Genomic DNA, 20,448 nt, shown 5'->3' with positions numbered 1-20,448 from the left:
TATTTTTAGAACTCAACTTCCAGAGAGGCTCTGAGAACAGTATTCCTACAAATAATTTAAAAAACCCACTTTAGTTCAGACACTCTCAAAGCCACTGAAAGAAACCAAAGCATGGGGAACAACATAAGTTTTTTTCCACTTCCTCTGAGAAGTGATGGCTTCAACCACCCCAGAAAATTAGGAAATTATCTTCCAATGAAGAAATAAAATTGCTAAATACAAAGTAATAGTTACTGCTAGGTTACGGTTCAGAAAATATCTTTTTGCTATTAAATTGATAAGCCTCACTATGTGTGAGCGCCTATGCATATAAACAGGCTTTTTATACAGCCTTGCTTCTGAAAATAGTGTTAATTACATTTCCACTCTTGTATTCAGTTTAGATATCCATTAATAAATTAACTTTTTTTTCAAAGCATTACTGGCAAAAAGGAACCAATTAGGCTAGAGTTAACTTCGTACTCTGGAAAACTGATGCTCATATTTGGCCCTCATGCCAGACAAATCCATGTAAAACAAATGTTTCTGCTTAGTCCAGGAACTGTGTAGAGCCTGAAAAGACTTAAGCAAAGACTGTAGTTAAAAAGCCAAGGAAATTCATCCCAGCCAGAAATGTGTCTGCTGCTACTCTGCAATACCCATCAATTCAATAGGCAAGGTGCTTTGAGTAGATGTGATATCTTTTATTAGACCAACTGAATAGTTTAAAAAAAATTACTGGCAAACTTTCAGGCAAGTCACCCTTCTTCAGGCATAGTGAGTCTTTGCTGTTCTGAGACTCCAAGAAATGAGAGAAGCTAAAAGTGTGGCAGGATGTCAGTGAGAATGTAAATAGGTAGAAATTAGAAAGACAAAAGGTAAAGCAGAGAGGTAAAGCAGAGTGGGGAGGGGGAAGGAAGCAGGGAGGAAAATGGCTGAAGGGAGACATTACAGTGATAGAATACAAGGTAGAAAAGAGACTGTCTGTGAAAAGGGAAATCATTGGAGATCAGAAAAAGAGGAATGAGAGAAACTCAAAGTGTGAGAAGTTGTTAGTGAAAAAATAAAAAAGGTAAAACTTGGAAAAACAAAAAGGTAAAGCAGGAGAGGGAGGGGGAAGAAAGCAGGGGAAAATAAGGGCCAAAGGGAAACACTACAGTGGTAATAATATAAGGTAAGAAAGAGGCTTGCAATGAAAAAGGAAATAGTAGAAAATCAGGGAGTTGGGTGGTGGAGATGTGTTGGCAGGTTTTGTATTTCTTGTCCGGGCATGGTCTGGCTCCATTCTCCACCACCGCCACAATAACTATACCCCACAGCAGAATCATCACCATTCCTGGATCTTATACCTGCACCTCCAGAAATATTATGCATCTCATCCAGTGCACCTAATGCCTCAATGGAAAATACATACGAGAAACCAAACAATAACTGCACACCAGAATGAACAAACACCAGAAATCTATCAAAGACAAGAATACCCAACTACCAGAAGGGGCACACTTCTCACAGGACAATCACTCCCTCTCCGATCTCTCAGTTCTCATCCTCAAAAGAGAATTTACAGCACACCTTCCACAGAAGAGCCTACAAACTTCACTTCATAAATCTACTGAATACAAAAAAAATCATGGACTCAATATAGATATTGGATTCACGACTCATTGCAACCTGCCTGACATCCGATTCACCAGGTACCTGCCTGACTTGACCTCTTGAATTCTTCTTTTCCCCCCTCCCCTACTTTTCTGCCCTTTGTCTCCCTGATTTCCCACTATTTCCTTTTTTCATTGTAAGCCTCTTTCTTACCTTATATTATTACCACTGTAGTGCTTCCCTTTGGACTTTATTTTCCCCTGCTTTCTTCCCCTTCCCTTCCATGGCTTTACCTTTTGCTTTTCCAATTTTTACCCTTTTATGTTTTCACTGACATCTTCTCACACTTTGAGCTTCTCTCATTTCTGTTTTCCTGATCTCTTGCGATTTCCCTTTTCACGGACAGCCTCTTTTCTACCTTGTATTCTATCATTGTAATGTCTCCCATTAGCCTTTTTCCCCCTGCTTTCTTCCCCTTCCCCCTCCCCACTCCGCTTTACCTTTTGACTTCCTAATTTCTACCTATTTACATTCTCGCTGACATCCTGCCACACTTTTAGTTTTTCTCATTCCTTGGAGCCTTAGAACAGCAGAGACTTCTGGTACCTGAAGAAGGGTGACTGCGCCTGAAACCTTACCAAGAACTTTTTTCCAACCAGTCAGTTGGTCTAATAAAAGATATCACATCTATTCAAAGAACCTTGCCTGCATATCTTAAATTATACAGACTTTTAAACTCACACAGATTCTAGATATGCTGTAGAGCTGTTTTCTGACTTCCTGCCAATATCAGGCTGTGGGAAAGACTATGAAAACAGGATTTAGGATTGGCTGGTTCTTCTGTACCTGGCACCTCAAAAACCTGAGTGCCTGATTGCAAAGTTTCCCCCACCTCTGAGTTCTGGATGAACAGGATGTCTATAGAAAGAAAAAAAAAAAGGTGGTGGGAGAGTGGCAGAGGGGAGGAAAAGAAGGATCACACCTTCCAGGTTAACAAACTTATTTGACCTGGAAAAGCTCTGCCACCTGAAACTTTGGGAACCTTTCAGAGTTTTCAACCCCAAGACTATTTAGTCCAAGTCTCCTTCACATTCTGGGCTGTGGCTGATCAACTATATTAAGAAAGCTTTGCGAAATCCACAATTCTTATGTTAGTTTAAATTGAAACAAAAATTTTAACTTTCCAAATTAGCCTTGCCCAACCTAAAAAATTTAGAACTAGATTATATAATTCCGCAACAGATCGAGATTGAACTGTACCCTCATACGGATATAATTTAAGTTTGATTACAGGCAACTTTTAGTTTAATGAGTAGAATCTTAGGTTGGAAGGAAACAGACCCACATTTGATCATCTTTAGCTATCTCAGGGATAAATGAAGCACAACTGGCAATCAAAGACACTTTACTAATCAGCAACATACTTGCATTTGATTCAGGTTTTTTACCACTATTCCTGTAAATGGCAATATACACTGATTACATTTGTCACTTATTGTAGAAATATATTTACAGTACTGATAGCAAGCTGAAACATATTTTTTTGGCTTTGAATATTTTATTCTTTTCACAAAACAGGATCTTATCCTTTTCCAAATTTCACAGAGCAGCACAGGGCTAATAACCTAGGCCATTTCCTTTCGGCCAAGATACAGAATTTAAGCCACTGCATGCAGGTTACAATAGTGACTACAACAGGTTTGCTTTCATGCTACTTAAACTGACATCGCAAACTAGTCTTAAAGAGGAAACTGAAATGCCCAAAATTACAGTAGTCTGTACCTTACTAAGAAAAAAGGAAGAGGAAGAAAACTACTCACCCATGAGACTTGAAAGTAAAAGACTCTAAAACAGCCGTTTCAAAGACTTCTGTGGCTGCTTTTGATAGATCCCAGGACCTAGGACAGGGGTTGGTAACCCCCAGTATGTGTGCCGAGCATGCGATGCGAGACCATTTTGCTTGGCACACCACAGCCAGCCCCAGCTCTGGGTAGCTGCTGTCAGTGACAGAGCCTGGGCTGCTCCCAGCGGGGCTTGCAGCATCCTAGCTGCCTGCTGGGAGCAGCCCGGGCTCCTGACTGGCAGCTACCCACAGCCGGGGCCGGCTGTAGCCGGGAGGCTGGAAACAGCTGTGCCGGAGTCCCAGCATCAGCCCCATACTGGTACATGCACGCGCACCTCGAGGCGGGCAGCGGGGAAGGGGCTTGAGGCAGCGCAACTCCGGTCTCTCCCCCGCTCCCAGCACAGAGCTGGTGACTGGGCTCTGGAGCCTGGTGCAGCTGTTTGTAGCCAGCCTGGGCTCTGGGGCAGCTGCAGCAAGCAGGCTGCAAACAGCTGCGCTGGGCTCCACAACTCCAGCATCAGCTCCATGCTGGTGATGACTACACGCACACCTCGGGGCGGGCTCGGCTGCCCCGCTGTCTGCTCTGAGGTGCATGTGCAGTCACCGCCAGCATGGAGCTGATGCTGGAGCTGTGGAGAAACCGGAGTTGCACTTCAGGCCCCTCCCCCACCACTCATTCCAAGGCACACATGCACGCACCGGTGCAGAGCTGATGCCAGGGCTCTGGAGTCCAGCACAACTGTTTGTAGCCTCCTGGCTCTGGGTAGCTGCTGCCAGTAGGGAGCCCGGGCTGCTCCCAGCAGGCAGCTGGGATGCTTCAAGCCCTGCTGGGAGCAGCCCAGGCTTCAGCAGCTACCCAGAGATAGGGTAGCTGCTGACAGCCACAGAGCTTGGGCTGGGACCAGGGGCACAAGCAGGGCATCCTGCCATGTATCCCCTGCACTCATTTTGATTTTCTGGCATGCCAGCACTCCAGCAGCTTCCAAAGTAGGCATTGTGGTGTTTTTCGGCACTCCGGCCAAAAAATGTTGCCCTCCCCTGACTTAGGAAATGTAAGTTTTACTGCAATTTGCCCATTTTCCCTTCCCTTCTACATGCTTTGCTACTTGATAGCAAACCTGTGCTTTTGATTATTTTCCATTACTGCGATGAATTATGTAGAGGTTCCAAGCTACCTTATTAGTAGTTACTGGTGAAAACTCCAGAAAATAAGATTTGCTGAACTAACATCTTAATTGCTTCTAAAAACTGTTAAGCTCCTACAGACAGCTTTCTCTTGGGACTGAAGAATACTTATTCAGTCAGACCTGTGGGCAAAATATTGCCTGTGGACTGAAATCAGCCCACCAAGCCATTCTATCCAGCCCATGGGGCCCCTCAAAAAGACAATTATCATCAGTCTGCTGCTGCCCCTCTGAAAGCCAGCAGGAGGTGCAGGCTTTCAGAAGTCATGCACCATCCGACCAGGCCAGCTCTGTGCCTCCACCTTCATGGGGCTCCCAGCACTCCAGCTGGGATCCTCACATGGAAGCACAAGAGCCAGCCTGGCCCAATGGTGCACAACCCCCAGGGGCTCCTGGCACTCCAGCCAGGAGTTGCGGGGAGCCATGCGTGATTGGACCAGGTGGGGTGTGCTGCCACATGCAACTTCCTGTACTTCTTCTGGGAGCAGCACACCATCAGGCTGTGCTGGGATGACTTCATGTCAGCAAGTGGGTCTTCTGACACTGCAGGCAGGAGCTGTGTGACTTCAGGTCAGTCCAGGCTGGATCAGTGCCAGCACGTGCATCTCCCAGCACTTGCACCTTTTGGGCTGGGCTGGCTCTCTGCCTCCATGTGCGACTCCCCACTGGAGTGCTAGAAGCCCCATCTGGAGAGGCATGGAGCTGGCCCGGCCTGACCCGATGGCATGCAGCTCCCGCCTGCAGTGTTGGGAGCCCCACATGCTGGCACTGAGTTAGCCTGGCCTGGCTCAAAGGTGCATGCCAATGGGCTAGGTCAGCTCTGTGCCACCATGTGCAGCTCCCAAGACCCAAAAGTGGGCAGATGAGAATAGGATGGGGTTCAATGTAGACAAATGCAGGGTGCTGCACCTTGGGAGAAGGAATCCACAGCATACATACAGGCTGGGGAGTTCCCTTCTTGAAAGCACAGAGGCGGAAAGGGATCTCAGAGTCATTATTGACTCCAAGATGAACATGAGCCGCCAATGCCAGACCGCAGTCAGCAAGGCCAGCCATACCTTGTCATGCATCCACAGGTGCATCTCAAGCCAGTCCAGAGAGGTGATACTCCCCCTCTATGCGACTTTGGTCAGGCCGCAGTCAGAGGACTGCATCCAGTACTGGGCGCCGCACTTCAAAAGGGATATGGCCAGCCTGGAAAGGGTTCAGAGGAGGGCCACCCGCTTGGCAAGAGGGCAGCAGGACAGGCCTACGAGGAGAGACTGAAGGACCTGAACCTGTTCAGCCTCAGCAAGAGGAGGCTGAGGGGAGACCTAGTGGCTGCCTACAAGCTCATCAGGGGAGATCAAAAGCAAATAGGCAGAGCCCGTTTCTCCCCAGCACCACCTGGGGTGACAAGGAACAATGGTAATAAGCTGATGGAGAATAGGTTTAGGTTGGAGATCAGAAGGCAATATTTTACATTTAGAGTTGCCAAAATCTGGAACCAACTTCCCAGGGAAGTGGTCCTCGCCCCTACCTTGGGCAAATTCAGGAGGAGGTTGGTTGATCACTTGTCTGGGGTCTTGTGAACCCAGCATTCATTCCTGCCTGTGGCAGGGGGTCAGGCTAGATGATCTGTTTAGGTCCCTCCTGACCCTAGCTACTATGAAACTCAGCCAGAGCCATGTGCCACTGAGGAGCTCTGCCTGCCATGCGCCATGAGCCCCCCAAAGGCTCATCACATCTGCTTCTGCTGGCAGTGGGGGCTACATGCCACAGGGGGAGGGGGTGCGGCAGGGACCCATACCCCCACACCCCTTCCCAACCACCCCCACCCACACACCGCCACCCCTTCACAAACTCCCTCCCCACCCATACCCCACACACAAGATACAAAAGTAAAACTTTATTTTGAGCTATTATGCAATTGCCTCTATATAATCTATGCAAACACATATAAATCAGTGCAAAAATATTTTTTAAAAATAAAATTAAAATATGTTATTGTGGAAGCTTGACTTTTTTTCTGGTTCCAAGATGGCAAACCCCACTCCCAAAAGAAGTACTTCCAGGGGGCAAAAGGAGGGACTTCCAGTAGCAAAGGTCAGGGATTAGGAGCTGGACTTCCAGTCCCAACATGGCGACCAGGGGGCACAGCACCTTTCAAGGGGCATGACAACCCTTGCAGCCCTCAACAGCTCACCAGAAGTCGTTAAGCAGCTCTACAGACAAAATAACTGCCCAGTCCTGCCCTATATGATTCCTAGCCACACCTGGCAGATAAGAATAACAAACTAGCCACTTAACCCACATACATACATGAAGAAACTATTAACCTTTAAGTTACTGAAGTATGTTCAACCCGTGCAAAGCATGCTGCACATGTCCTCCAATTAAATGAGTGAAAGCATGCACAAGACAGTGAACCATTTTGAAGTTCTTCCAACTACAAAATTGCAACACACACATGCCAGCATTAAGCATCAGCTCATTGTCATCAGTTTTAGGAAACTGGAGAACTGCAGAGCATTCCTGCTTTAGACAGGAATGCCCGCTCCCAACAGGCACCTGACCCCTCGCCCACTGCTCCGTTAGAGAGATATCAGACAGCAGGCAAGTCTTTCCAGAATCTCTGTGACTGGAAGCATTACTATAAGCTGTGAGAGAACCTCACCATCTGGACAGAGACAACTAATCAAAAGCATAACAATAAGCCAAGAGCAGATCAATTATTTGATCCAGAAAGCCCGCAGACGCCAGGTCTGACCACCATTATATTTCCTTTACAGACAAAGAAAGCCACATGAAAAATGAAACTGTTAGCCTTGTTTTCAGACATCTCAAAATTATAAATAGGTATCTGAAACCCCAAACCCAGATCTTTTTCGAAGGGACTACAGAATCTTGAACTGAATTGCCTGAACATGTATGAATTTTAAGGTGGCTACAGCTAAAGACTAGGAGGGTAGTAAAGCACTGGAACAGGTTACCCAGAGAGGTTGCAGCATTCTCCATCCTTGGAGATTTTTAAGACCTGGCTAGACAAAGCCTTGACTAGGATAGTCTAGTTGGGGACACTCCTGCTTTTGAGCAGGAGGTTGGACCAGACCTCCCGAAGCCTATTCCAACCCAAATTTTCTATGATTCTATGAAAGACTGGGACTGCAAAGTTTGCAAAGGTTATATGAAGATAAGAGAGGACAGACCAATAGTTAGGTCTAACTTCCCTTTACAAAGCATCAGAACTCAAACACTCCTCCTAATATTGCATGCAAGAGTTTCAATCATTATATGATAACTCTCTTCTCCTAGCAATTTAGCCTCCACTATATGTTGATAAGATCATATCCCAGGTGAGATCTGTAATGTTAATTCTAGGAAAGCAGAACAGAAACTGCCTTCAATTAAAAAGTTGAAGTGTGTGTAGAGTTTGTGAGGTTATGAAATAATGTGAAAAATTATCTAGTTCAGTGGTTTGTAGCCATTTTAGACTTGAAGCATCCTTCACTCAATTTGAGGCACACCTTGGAAGTTGTCAGCTCTTAACTTCCACTTTTTTTTAAATGCAGAAAAAAGCAATTTTTCCTGTTGCAAAGAATGAAGAAAGACCACAACAGGTCAAAATATAACACCCTAGATTACTATTTAAAATCCCTGGGTTTATTCTTACGAATCATGCTTGCGTACCTCACAATCCTAACGCTATGCAGCACCCCAGCACATCCTTAAAGAGACTGCAAGGCAACTCAGGGTGCTTCAACTCTCTGGTTGAGAATCACTGATCTAGTCTCACTCTCCCCTGAGGCCACAGCACTCAGCAGAGGACTAACATTGCAACAAACTAGCAACACCACTTCCTGCCCTTCCCAACAAGGACACAAACAGCCCATCTAGGTGAGATTTCCATGAAGAGCCCAGCAAGAGATGCTATTCCAAGGAGGATATACCTCTTAGTAGGCTCCTATTTAAATTGTGTAAAGCTACATTTTTGAAAGAAAAGTGCATGTCCTACCTTGGACTTCAAGGATTGGTAACTACCTGAATTGCAGATACCATTAGATGTATTGTACTGAATATGTGCATTTGGACTACGCGAGAATGTTGTATACGTTTCTGGCTGTGTCCAGTATTTTATTGCACATTTTAGAGGGGTTTATTTTTATTATTATTATTATTATTACTGAAATACTGAAGGGGAGTACAAATGATTGAATTGTTATGCCTCCAGATTCACATTTTGTGGTATTTGTTGATGGGAAGACTGACCACAGCCAGTCCCATATTCATGTGATGGGTCTCACACACTCCTGTAAGGGAAGAAGTTGGGAAGAGTACCCATGGCATAGTTGATGGCAGATCCTGTCTTTTTCCTGGTTCTCTGAAAGCAAAGCAGATCAAGGTCATGCCATAAGAAAAACAAGGCAAGAGGGAGTAAAAATGCTAAGGCAACTTACAAAATAAAAGAAATCTATAATGGAGTGTATAGGATGGCAGAGGGGGGCTGGGGCTGGCAGGACTGGGATAATGAGGAAAAGCCAAGTGAAAAAGCTGTAAAGAGTTAAAACATCAAACCAAAAATGCTTCAACTCCTGTTTGTGCTAAGCCGTACAAGTGCTGAAAAAAATGGGACGCCCTCAGTTATGAAGGCTCAAAAAAAAAAAAAAAAAAAGTCTCATGAACTATATAAAGTTGTCCGTGTTAAAAAAGGTTTTACAAGCAACATTTAGGTCTTACACCATGCTCAGCTTATTTTACTAACCACTTGCTGTTCAGTGCCACATGGCTTTGTATTGTAAGGCATTTTCTGCAGCTGTTTATCATACCAGCTTTTCACTGGTAACAAGAAACTTTTTCCATTTATTCTGCTATAATCATTACAGATAATGTTCTTTTTGGTTTTCATTTGGTTGCTGGGTCTGTATTTGTTAAGACAAAGGTGGGCAAAATACAGCCTGTGGCAGGTCCCTCAGTCCCTGCTGGCACAGGCACCATCCAGCCATGGCATGTCCTGCCGCCCCCTGGGCATGCAGCAGGGCTGGGCCAACTCTGCAGTTGGACTGCTTTCTAGAGAGCCCAGGAGGTAGCAGCTCCTTCCGGCTGCTGCCGCCACGGTCCCCAGCCCCATGGTACCAGCGGAGACCCATGCACACAGCCCCAACCTGGCCCACCCCACCCCTACTCCAAATTTGCCCGCCCAGGCTAAGCAGAGGTGGCAGCCCGGCAGAAGCTGTTGTTCAGAGAGGGGAAAAGCAGCCCCTTGCTGCTGCCATGCCCTTCCTGCTGCAGCTGCCCAGAGCCCATGCTGGGCTGCCCTGAGTCTGCTCTGTATTGTCACCTCTGCCCCACTAGGCAGCCCAGAGCCAGCAGTGACGGCAGCAGAGACACAGAGCAGCCCAGCACAGGCTCCAGGAAGCTGCAGCAGGAAGAGCAGGGCAGTGGGGGGAAGAGGGGGTACTTTTCCCTTGCACCAAGGGACAGTTGCTGCCCAGCACTCCCCACAGGTGCCCCTGCTCTGCACAGCTGGTGTGGAGCAGGCATAGGGCAGGCTGGGGATGAGCTATATGCACAGGTCCCTACCAGTACTACAGGGCTGGGGCCAACGGCAGTAGCAACCAGGAACTGCCTCTGCCTGGGCTGCCAAGAAAGGCAGTTCAGCCGCAGAGTCACTCCAGGACAGCTGTGTGCCCAGGGGGCAGCAGGACATGCCCCAGGCAGGCAGTGCGAAGCAGGTACAAGATTGGTTGGGTCAGGGCACTGCACTGGGTTGCAGCTGGTTCACTCCTGTTGGGGTGGAGAGGGCATGGGAGAGAGATGGGGCTGCGTGCTGTTGCCCTGCGGTGCTTCCTTGCCATGGCCATGCGGGCTCTGGGCTGTTGCGGGGCAGGGATGGGCACTGACCAGCTCAGGGAGGGTACATGTGGGGGGGGGGGGAAGGGCAGCATGTGCCAAGGGACTCCCATGCACACCCTACCCTCCATACCCACGAACTCTCCCTGCAAAGCACCATACCCTCCCCCACAACCCCCCCTACATGAACACCTGCGTGCCTCTGAGGGGAGCCCCACACACCAGTATGTGCACACCCCATCCACACACCCCCAGCCACCCCTTCCTCTCCACACATCCCACAGCCCCTCACACCCCATACCCACCCACACCCCCATATATGCCCTACACACCTGCCACACCCACTCACCCACATCCACACATACCCCCAACACCCTCTTCCATGCCCCACACACACAAACACTCCATACTCACCCAAATCCACACACCTACATACAGCCCCTCTACAAACCCTATACCCATCCACCCACACACCCCAGCAATATATAGGAGTAAGACTTCATTTTGAGCTATTATGCAATCACCCCTACATACAAGATGTAAACACATACAAAATCAGGAGAAAAATATTTTTTTTAAATAAAGTTAATATATGTTATTGTGGATGTTTGAAAGAGGCAGATGGATGTACAGACAGACTTATATTTTTAGGGGTGCACCAAAAGAGATTTCTTGGACCAATACAGATAGCAGATTTTTAAGAAGGCAAATCGGCCAATACCAATTCAATTTCCGATACAGTAGGGAGAGCTGTGTGCAGATGGTAAGGCTGTTGTGGCAGAAGGGGAGGAGGGAGGTTAGAGGTGTGGGGGAGCAGATCAAGGCCCCCACGGTGAGCTAGGGAGGGGGGCTGGGGCATGGGATGGAGTTGGCTGATCTGGGGGGGTATGGGGAGGGTGGGGCAGCTCCTGCTGCTGCATGTGCCCCTGGATCTGCGCGGGGCAGGGCAGGGCAGGCTGGGGTGGTGCCGGGCTCTTTCCAGCACACAGAGGGGCTGGGCTGTGCTCAGGACAGGCAGTGGGGGTGCTAGGAGGGGGGTAAGGGGGCTGCAGCCACCCCAAAAATTCACTGTAGCCCCCCAACCACCCCCTCCCAGCACCGCTGCTTTCCCTGAGCGCAGCCCGGCACAGGCCCCCTCTGCCAGGAAAAGCCCAGCCCACCATGGCAGCATGCCCTGCATAGTTCTGGGGGCACCCCCCATGCCCTCCTGGGGTGCACGCAGCAGCAGGAGCCCCCCCCCATACCTCCCAGATAAGCCACAGCTCCATCCCATGCCCTTCCCTGCCCCAACCCCAGCTCCACTCCCTCCCTCACCGTGGGGGCCTTGATCTGCAACACACTTACCAGCTGCATGCAGCTTTCCAAGCTGCCGGCCTGTGCTCTTTGCTGCCAACATGCTGCGCTGCGGCTATGCACATGCACGGGCCAATTTCCGATACAGCCAATTGTCTTTATATTGGTGCCAGTCTGATATTAGACCGACGTACCGGTGCACCTCTAACATTTTTCCAGTTCCAAGACAGCAAACCCCCTTCTCAAAGTAGTACTTCCTGGGACAAGGGATGTCCAGTGGCAAAGGTCAGGGGTTAGGGAGCAGGACTTCCAGTTCTGCCTGCTCCTGTAATGGTACTGGTTAGCTGAATAGCTGTAACTCTGTTTCTGAATTCAACTGGGTTTAAAGTTTTACCATTCTTGTATTGCTGCAGGGGCATGAGGATGCAACAGCTACATCGTAACAGCTGACGCATCCCTGAGCAGCAGCAATTCCTCCACCTGTTTTGAAGGGTTTAAAAAGTTTTGTCCTATAGCCTAAGTTTTACCTATTTGTGCAATCTGCTACATTAAGGTGGGCTGATCTGTGCAGTATTTTAAGACTGATAGTACTCTAAACTCTTCCTTTCTCTCTTTCTTTTTTAATCTAGCTATTTCAAAAAGTGCGATTCTTCTAGCATTCACTTCAATTTCCTAAGTACCATTTGGGTTTAACATTGGATTTTTCCCTGACTCTTTCTTCTCCCCCCCCCCCCACCCTGGTTTAGCAAATGATGTATAATATTGAAGTTTTCTTTGAACAATAAATATTCGTATATGGGGGTTTTCTGTACAGAATGCCAATTACACTTTCTGTAGCAATAGTCTTTTTTCTCTATTGTCATCCATCACTGTGGCATTTATGCTCAACCTAAAAATCCCTAATGCATCTCATATGAGGCCAAAGTGTGGTTTGTGTCAGAACTGCATTTGTTCTCGTTGTTCCATGGCTCTTCCTGGAAGACTGATGTTCTTTTATCTCCAGTGGCTTTGACTTTGGGTGAATAAAATACAAATCTCATGAGTGAGAAAAACAGTGTAAAACAATGAACTTTAGAAGTGGAGATAAACGGCCAAAAAGTCCCTTTGAATTACTAACAGCATACGCTTATTCTGTGCCATGCTGTGCTTTCCTCTGTCTCATCCAAATGACTAACAGCTTTGGGAAGGTAGCCAACATGAGAACATCTCCCTATACAACTATGTTATCTTCATTCTCTCTCTCTCCCCTTTTGCCCTGTTCCCTCCTATCCCCAATAGGGGAGAAAGGGAGCCCACAGCTTGAAAAAGTTTTTGATTGTCAGAACTGGAAGGAAAAAACTTACTAATAAGAACTGGCAGTTCCACATACTCAACCCCATAGCAAAGCATGTTTGTTTTTATAATTGCATTACTGAAACAGAGCAACCTAGTTAATCAACTCATCTACTTCCTAGATGTATTCCTTTGAGACAGAACTTAAAATGGTCTTCAAACAAAAGTTCCTTTTCAAATTTTTGAGCTAAAATGATACAGCATAGCAAACGTGTCAGGGTATGGAAAACACTGTGCAGTAGGAGACTTTTGCATCTCAAGCTAGTAAGAAAAGTAACTTAAATCTTTTCTGGTTCATGCCAGTACCTGAACCAGTCAAACATGTAAACAGTTCCTGGGTTTCACATGCAACGTAATGAAGGAGGGAACTGAAGCCAATTTTGTGCTTTTAGATCAGAGCTGTCCAATTTCTAACCAGCTAGAGGCCATATAACCCCCTCAGTCACATGCCATGTGAACCACATGTCCCACAGGGCATGCCACACCATGCTCCTGGAGCGCCCCACCATACAATGCCAGCATGACCACACACTGAACACCATGCTGTTCCATATGCCCCCACCTCTGTATTGTGCAACGGGCACTTGCCGCCTCCTCCCCACTGTAGCATGCTGACAGCATGTTTGGGGCCCCCCCAAGCCACATGGTTGCAGGCTCCCTTGGCCCTGGTCCCAGAGGCAGGGGCAAGCAGCAGAGGCAGGAGTGAGGGGGAGCCCAGAGACTAGAGTGGTGGGAAGAGGTGGTGCCTGGACTAGGGAGCACAAATTAACCCCTCAGGGGTCGAGTGCAACCCACAGATCACCAACTGGACAGCCCTGTTTTATTCAAATTCTATTTCCCTACATAAAAGAAGACACTCCATTTTTGCAAGGTAGCCCAGTTAAAATTGGTTGTGTGCTTTACAATACAAACCCCCTTGCTAATGAAGAAAATGCTTTCCTGGGAAGAACAGCTGAAGTGGGGAGTTTTTCTAATCTTCAATTTTATTGCAAGCTTTTGGTTGACAACTATAGCTGGATTAAATGTGCCATGTAGAAGTGATATTTAAACTGCACTTCTCTTTAAAGAAGTGCTTTTGAGGCAGAAATAAATTTGTAGCTATAGCATAAAAATAAACACTGAAATGATTTTGAAATAATGACAATGCAATAAACCCTGGTCCTTGTGGGGACCCCAGAGCTCCAAATCTTCTCCCCACTGCCCTGCTGCATATCTATGACTAGATTTTGCCTATGGGATACACCTCTCCCCCTAACAATTCTCACCTTCTTCAGCACCATGAGTGAACTGTACAGCTTAGTAGAGTAGAACTCCAAGAACCTTTAGTGTTCTCTGGGTTTGAAAATGAAGTTAGGTCTGCTGTCCCCATAAGAAAGAAATTGATACTACTGCCAGCCACCCTGAAATAATTTTTAACCACCAGGCAAGCTGTAAGGTAAAAAGCCAAAGCAGGTTTATTGTGCAAGGTAGAAATACAGAAAATAATTGTTGTTAAAGACAGACCTAGAAAGAGAAAACAGAAACACCTCCCCTGTACCTTTTGACAGCAGCTTCCTACTTGTGGTGCATGTCTTCTTTTCTCCCCCAAGACTCCTCCTTAGATTGTTCATTCTTCTTTCTCTTTCATCTTTATCTCTATTCCGTCTCCTAGAGACAAATTTATCTTGGCCAAATGATTTCTTCCCAAAAACTAACATTTCTGATAAGTATATTAATAGTGTTCTCTTTGATATGTACCAGGCCACTGTTTTGCAAATATGCTAATGTGTGGTCATTGTCAGTGGGAAGTCTCTCTTGCCTACAAACAAACCAATAATCTGTTTATCAGGTTTACCAGACAATAAACAAATCCAAGATTAGTTGATTGGTGTGACAAACCTTGAGTGATCCCAGAGCCTTGAGTTCTTGCCCCAACTGTACTGCTGCATATCATTCCATAGAGACCTGATCTTACTCAGAGAAGATTTCTCTCCTTGACAAAAATCTCTCACCAGCACTCTGTCTGGAGCTTATAGCTTAGGGAAGGGAGGCTCCACGAACTAAGAATTCCTCAGGTCTGCAAAAAAGTGAAGTCTGCCATTCTCGTGATAAGGCAATGGCTGCTCCCAGGCACAGTGTGATCACTCATATTACGAGACAATCAATTAGTAAAAATGTTTTAAAAGTTTGGTGGGATATACATCAAATAAATAAAAGTATGTACAACTGGAAAACACAAGCAAACGGGTTGTCAGGTTTGGAGATACTACCAACAAATACCAGATAACAGACCTAATAAGGCAATCATGGAAGACAATCATCCTCCACTGAGGGATCACTGATGATGACGACGATGACGAGGAGAAGGAACAACAACAGAGATACTTCACTACTACATAATTTGAAGCAGCATTCCTGGAGTTCACTCTTTCCAGAAACTAGCAATCTTGTCAGCTTGTCCCCAGGGAGTTCACAAGCTTTCCTTTGCTTCCTCTAGATTTGGAATGTCTTGTTTATTCTGCCTCACCCCAAAGGGATTTCTACTTAAAGCCCTTATCATATCTCCCTCATTTTTATTCTAGTCAAGGAAGCCAGAAACATCTGTTTCTTTGCATATGATTTCCTGTACCAGACAGACATCTGTCTGACAAGTTTAGGTGTTTTGTTTTGATATGTATATGATGCATTTTCCTTTTGAAATGCATCTGGCCATTGGATGGGCAGAAAAACTAAACCAGAAACTGGCTTGTAGCTAGTAAAATGAGTTTGGCTGTCCATAAACAACTGATAACCAAGTCACTGAGTATGCAGTCTAACTACGACATAAAACACATCTTATACCAAGCACATGAATGATACAAACAAATGTAGCTTACTAGCTACTGAGAGATACTAAATGTGATGGTCAGTAAACCCAGTTTGGGGGAAATATCTGTATAACTAATGCCTCCTCAAATTAAGCAGTGTACATGTGTCACCAGTGACAATTAGATTAGACTTCTAAACACAAAAAATGCCATACTGAATATCACATTCTAAAAACATATGAATGATACACATGAACATAGCTTTATGTTAGCTGTTGACAGTAACCAAAAATGAGAGTAGTTAGAGCCCAATCTGTGGACAACTCTTGTGCATATGGAAACGGTGCTTCTAAAATAAGCCACTGCAGATTTGGGTATCCCATGACAGGCACTTATTTGGAATATTTATTAACATTCAACATTAGATAATTCAATATGATGTTCCGAATCACTTGCATCTAAAAATTATTCTGAAAGTAAAATTTAAGACTCAAGAGTATATAAATCCTATCTGGTTGATATAGCCTGACAAAATGTCACTGAAAACTGAAGTTTCTGCCTCTTACTAGTATATTCAAAAATATAAATTTATAAATAATACAGGAGAAAAAAAATACCATAGTAAACACCTGATAACTTACGCTTTCATTTGAGACTTTGACTAGCAATAGTTTTTCACTTGAAAGCTTGTAGATCATTTTTGTACATGCATTAAGAAGAAATCCGAGATGCTTTTTGTACTTATATAACAACATATATATCTTGAAAGCATACTTTCTAATGCAACACTTCTATTTTGCCAACACTCTGTGGGAAGAAAGATGACCACGTGACTCTCCTAACAGAATGACAAAAGGGAAGACATTCTTAACATGTGCTGAGGAAAAAATTGAAAGCTGAATGAAGTCTTTTTAAAGAGTTAAGAAAGCTAATTCCTGACCTTTGTAATTCTGCCCATCATCCCCAGATTTAGCAATCAAGAGGAATCAAACATAGGACTGTGGCAAAGGTACCCTAGTACTGTTCCTCTTGATTTAAAAAAATGAAGAAAATGTATAACTTCTTTACTCTGAACGTTAAAAGTGGTTCAGACCAAATTTGAGGAGGGAGGTACTAGAGGAAGGGGAAGCATTTTGCAGTGAATTCTATTCTAGAGTGAATGTTGATCTAAATATTGAACTCAGTGACACACTTGCTCCAAATACGTCAGTTTTAGATATGCTGATTTAGACTTAAACAGAATGCTTGTAAAAAGGTGGAAGTGGGCCTTACTCTTTAATGTTGGAGGCCCTTTCCCACACTCAAATATTAGTTTTAACTTCTAAATGTTGTAGGTGATCCAGAAGGATAACAAAAGTAGTGCTTCCATGGCCTAGTATGTTCATTCTATAGTCAGATACTGAAAACAAATTATAAAATTTGGAAAGAGAAATTATTTTAAGGTCCTGTCTGTACTAAGCTGAAACAGTGTTGTTGGTGCTTCGGCAGTTTCTTGTGTGGATGACCTGGATTCCAAAGTTAATTTTGGACTGTAATGTTTCTACTTCAACAAACTCTGTCAGGAAGGAGAGAGATTGCAGTAGCAGTCAAGTGTGAGGGTGAGCTTGACTTCCCTGTTTTCCCTTACATGAATATAGGACTAGAGAAGGAGGGTGGCTGAATGAAATGAAAAAGCAATGCTTTAAAAGTAGCTGGAAGGAGAAAAGATTCCCATCTAGAGTTTGTACTTAACTAGTAATTAACATTTAATAAAATCCCAGACACACTTCAACTATGTGAGAATGTTGTAGAAGCTTAACTACACAGCTAAAAGCTAAGTTGATTCCTAATGAGAGAATGATATCAAAGAAGTGAAACCTTGCAACTGAAGAGTCAACTGAAGCCCTAATACAAGATGTTGACTCCATACGTCAAGATGTTTGAAGATGATGTTAAAAACGCTCCAGCAAGAGGAAATGCAAGGTGTGTCTATCCTGTTATGAGAACTTCATTTACTAAACCAAAATACAAACCCAGCAAGGTCTAACATTTCCAACAGAAAGCAAGCTACCAGTAGTCACATATGTAGTCACAGTAGTCACATATGTAGCACTGTGCTTGGGTCTTCTACATTTTTTGCATTATCATGGCTTTTGTTGGAACTGAAACAAAGCTTTCCATACCAAAATCTGGGTAAAACCATTTTTCTGAATTATCTTCATGATTTCATTCCATTTGTTAAGAAGCTGCATTAAGAGGGAAAGGGGATAAATCTGACTGGTGTTCCTCATTTACACACCATGGAGGAGAAATCTCAGTGTAGCCAAAAAACCCAGGACATTCACTCTTGCTTTATGAGCAAAATTATCAAAACCACTATATAACATCGAGCCCCACACAAAAGCAGCCAGTGCTTTCAGTAATATCTAGGGAAAACATTAGGCATGAAAATTCTTTCCTTACCTTTGACGCTTGTCGAAGCCACCGCAAGTATTCTGTGAACGTATCAAAACAAATGTAGTAGGTCTGGCTTTGTGGTCCAGAAGAGCTGAATGCTAAACAGTGCTGGTGCTTTTTCACTTCTTCCACCTATATTAAAAAGACCAAAAAAAAGTATTATAAAATAATTTATGCATACAACATTTTATATACATAAATGCATAATATTATATATAATCCATAAACATATTTATGTGCACATGCATGTGTGTTTCATTATTTATTAATAAAATAAGGGCCAAGAGGTAAAGCTGTTTAAGTAAAGTCCTAAAGGAAAACCTCTTAAGTATCATTAAAGCTGGGATATGAGGGTCAAAGATTTTAATCCACTGCTTGCACAGATTTTGTAAACAATGAACAGCATTTAACTGGCGACTTATTATCGCTTAACCTAAGAGCTAAGTATTATCTAGATTTGTTTTCAAGACACAAACATAGTAAGATTTTCAGCACAACTAATTTTTTAAGCACTTTTTGGTTTTTCAAAAATAGAACCAAACTCTTCCTAATGAAAAACTATGCAAAGGTATGTAAATCAGAGGGGCTTGGGGCAGGCCTGGGAGAAGTGTTTAGCAATAATCTTCGCTAGTTTGAAACATTTGCTGGCAGTCTTTAAGAGGTAGAATGCAAAGTAAAAATCACTGAAACTTTTTGTTCTTTTTTGACATATTTGGATAATCAGGTCCTCATATGGATAACCTGCCAGAACTTCCCAAAAAAATTTCTGATTTCTAATAAAAAGCAAGCATTAATAAAAGATTAACCTCATAATAGGCATTTATGCTGTATTAATATATATATTATATACACACACATATACACACACACACTTTTTTTTTTTTTTTTAAAGAGAAGCAGCAATGGGCACAATGTTTTGTTTTCATAGTTCAAGATTAAAAATGTACATTAATATTCTTCCCCTAGGCCCTAATTAAATCCTTTGACACTTCCCAGCATGCTAGACACACCCCAGAACATATCCTTGCTGATACAATACACTCAGTCCCACACAATTTCTGACTTCAGGGGTGGCTTAATACAAAGTACCTTGTGGAAAATGTACACTGGTATTTTAAGGAATAGAGGGAGAATATTCTCAGTTGCAAGCTCAGACACTAATCCTGCCCCAAGTGCCCCACACCCAAACCCGGTTAGCAGAGGCCTACAGCAATGACCTACTTCTCACCAATTCCATGATGTGCACCACACTTCGAAGGTTCACAGAAATGCTAATAGAGGAGATGTTGATGCCAAGATTTTACTGTAATCATTGCCTGTAGCTGCTTTGGAAGAAAAAAGCCTAGGAAGGCCTAAAACTTCCACTTCCCGGCAGCAGCAACCAAAAATGAAGCATACAATTGCTGGGGAAAAGGTTATGAAACATCCCTTCATTAATTCTTCTGGAGGGAAAAGGAAGAGTGGGAAAACTTTCACTGGGAGAAGAGCGTGACTAGAAGAGGAAGGGAAGCTCCACATAACTAGGAGAAGCACATTCAATATATTCCAGTACAGAATATTCAAGTATGGCTGAACTGACTTTGCAAATATGGCACTATGAACTTTTCACAAGTATATTAAAATCTCAATGGATTTCTGTATCAAACATCCTAGTACAGAAGGTTAAGAGCAACTCATTGGGTTATTTTCTACCTTTTATGCAATCATCACCAATAACAAAAAAGTGTAAAGGCCAGATAAGGACTCCAGTTACACTTGCATAACCCTACTGCCTTCAAGAGGGTCTCATGTGCAACTATTTTGATGCATTAGCAGAATTCACTCAAACAAAATAAAACTCTGGTTCATTCTCATAGTAAGCAGTTTCCTTACTGCTGTTTACTCACAATAAGTCACTAATATACCCCGCTCCACATACATAAAAAGATGCACTGAAAAATACAGTCTCATTCTTAGAGCACGCTAAGCCCATACTTTAATATTTGCAACTGAGTGAACAATGGACTCAGCCACTGAGCAAATTGGCATATTAGTCAGCAGAAGCAAAACAAAAATCCAGACTTGTACATACCCTCATATAAAAAACATCTGATGTGTGATTCTACAACAAAATGAACCGAGTTACCCATATCTTTTCCCTTTCGAGGATTCAATCTAAAAAGACAAAAAC

The 20,448-nt window shown here is 44.2% G+C and overlaps 1 protein-coding gene across 1 annotated transcript in view; it reads right to left on the bottom strand.

The window, feature by feature from the left end:
- PHLPP1 (PH domain and leucine rich repeat protein phosphatase 1) overlaps nt 1-20,448 on the bottom strand; it is a 211,197-nt gene that overhangs the window by 84,410 nt on the left and 106,339 nt on the right. Inside the window, exon 3 of the mRNA XM_019490333.2 lies at nt 18,285-18,410. Coding sequence (XP_019345878.2) covers nt 18,285-18,410 — 126 coding nt within the window. The remainder of the gene's footprint in view (nt 1-18,284; nt 18,411-20,448) is intronic.

This window comes from Alligator mississippiensis, chromosome 3 (assembly GCF_030867095.1).
Source record: "Alligator mississippiensis isolate rAllMis1 chromosome 3, rAllMis1, whole genome shotgun sequence".
Taxonomy (NCBI): domain Eukaryota; kingdom Metazoa; phylum Chordata; order Crocodylia; family Alligatoridae; genus Alligator; species Alligator mississippiensis.
This window is presented reverse-complemented; position numbering and strand designations above follow the sequence as displayed.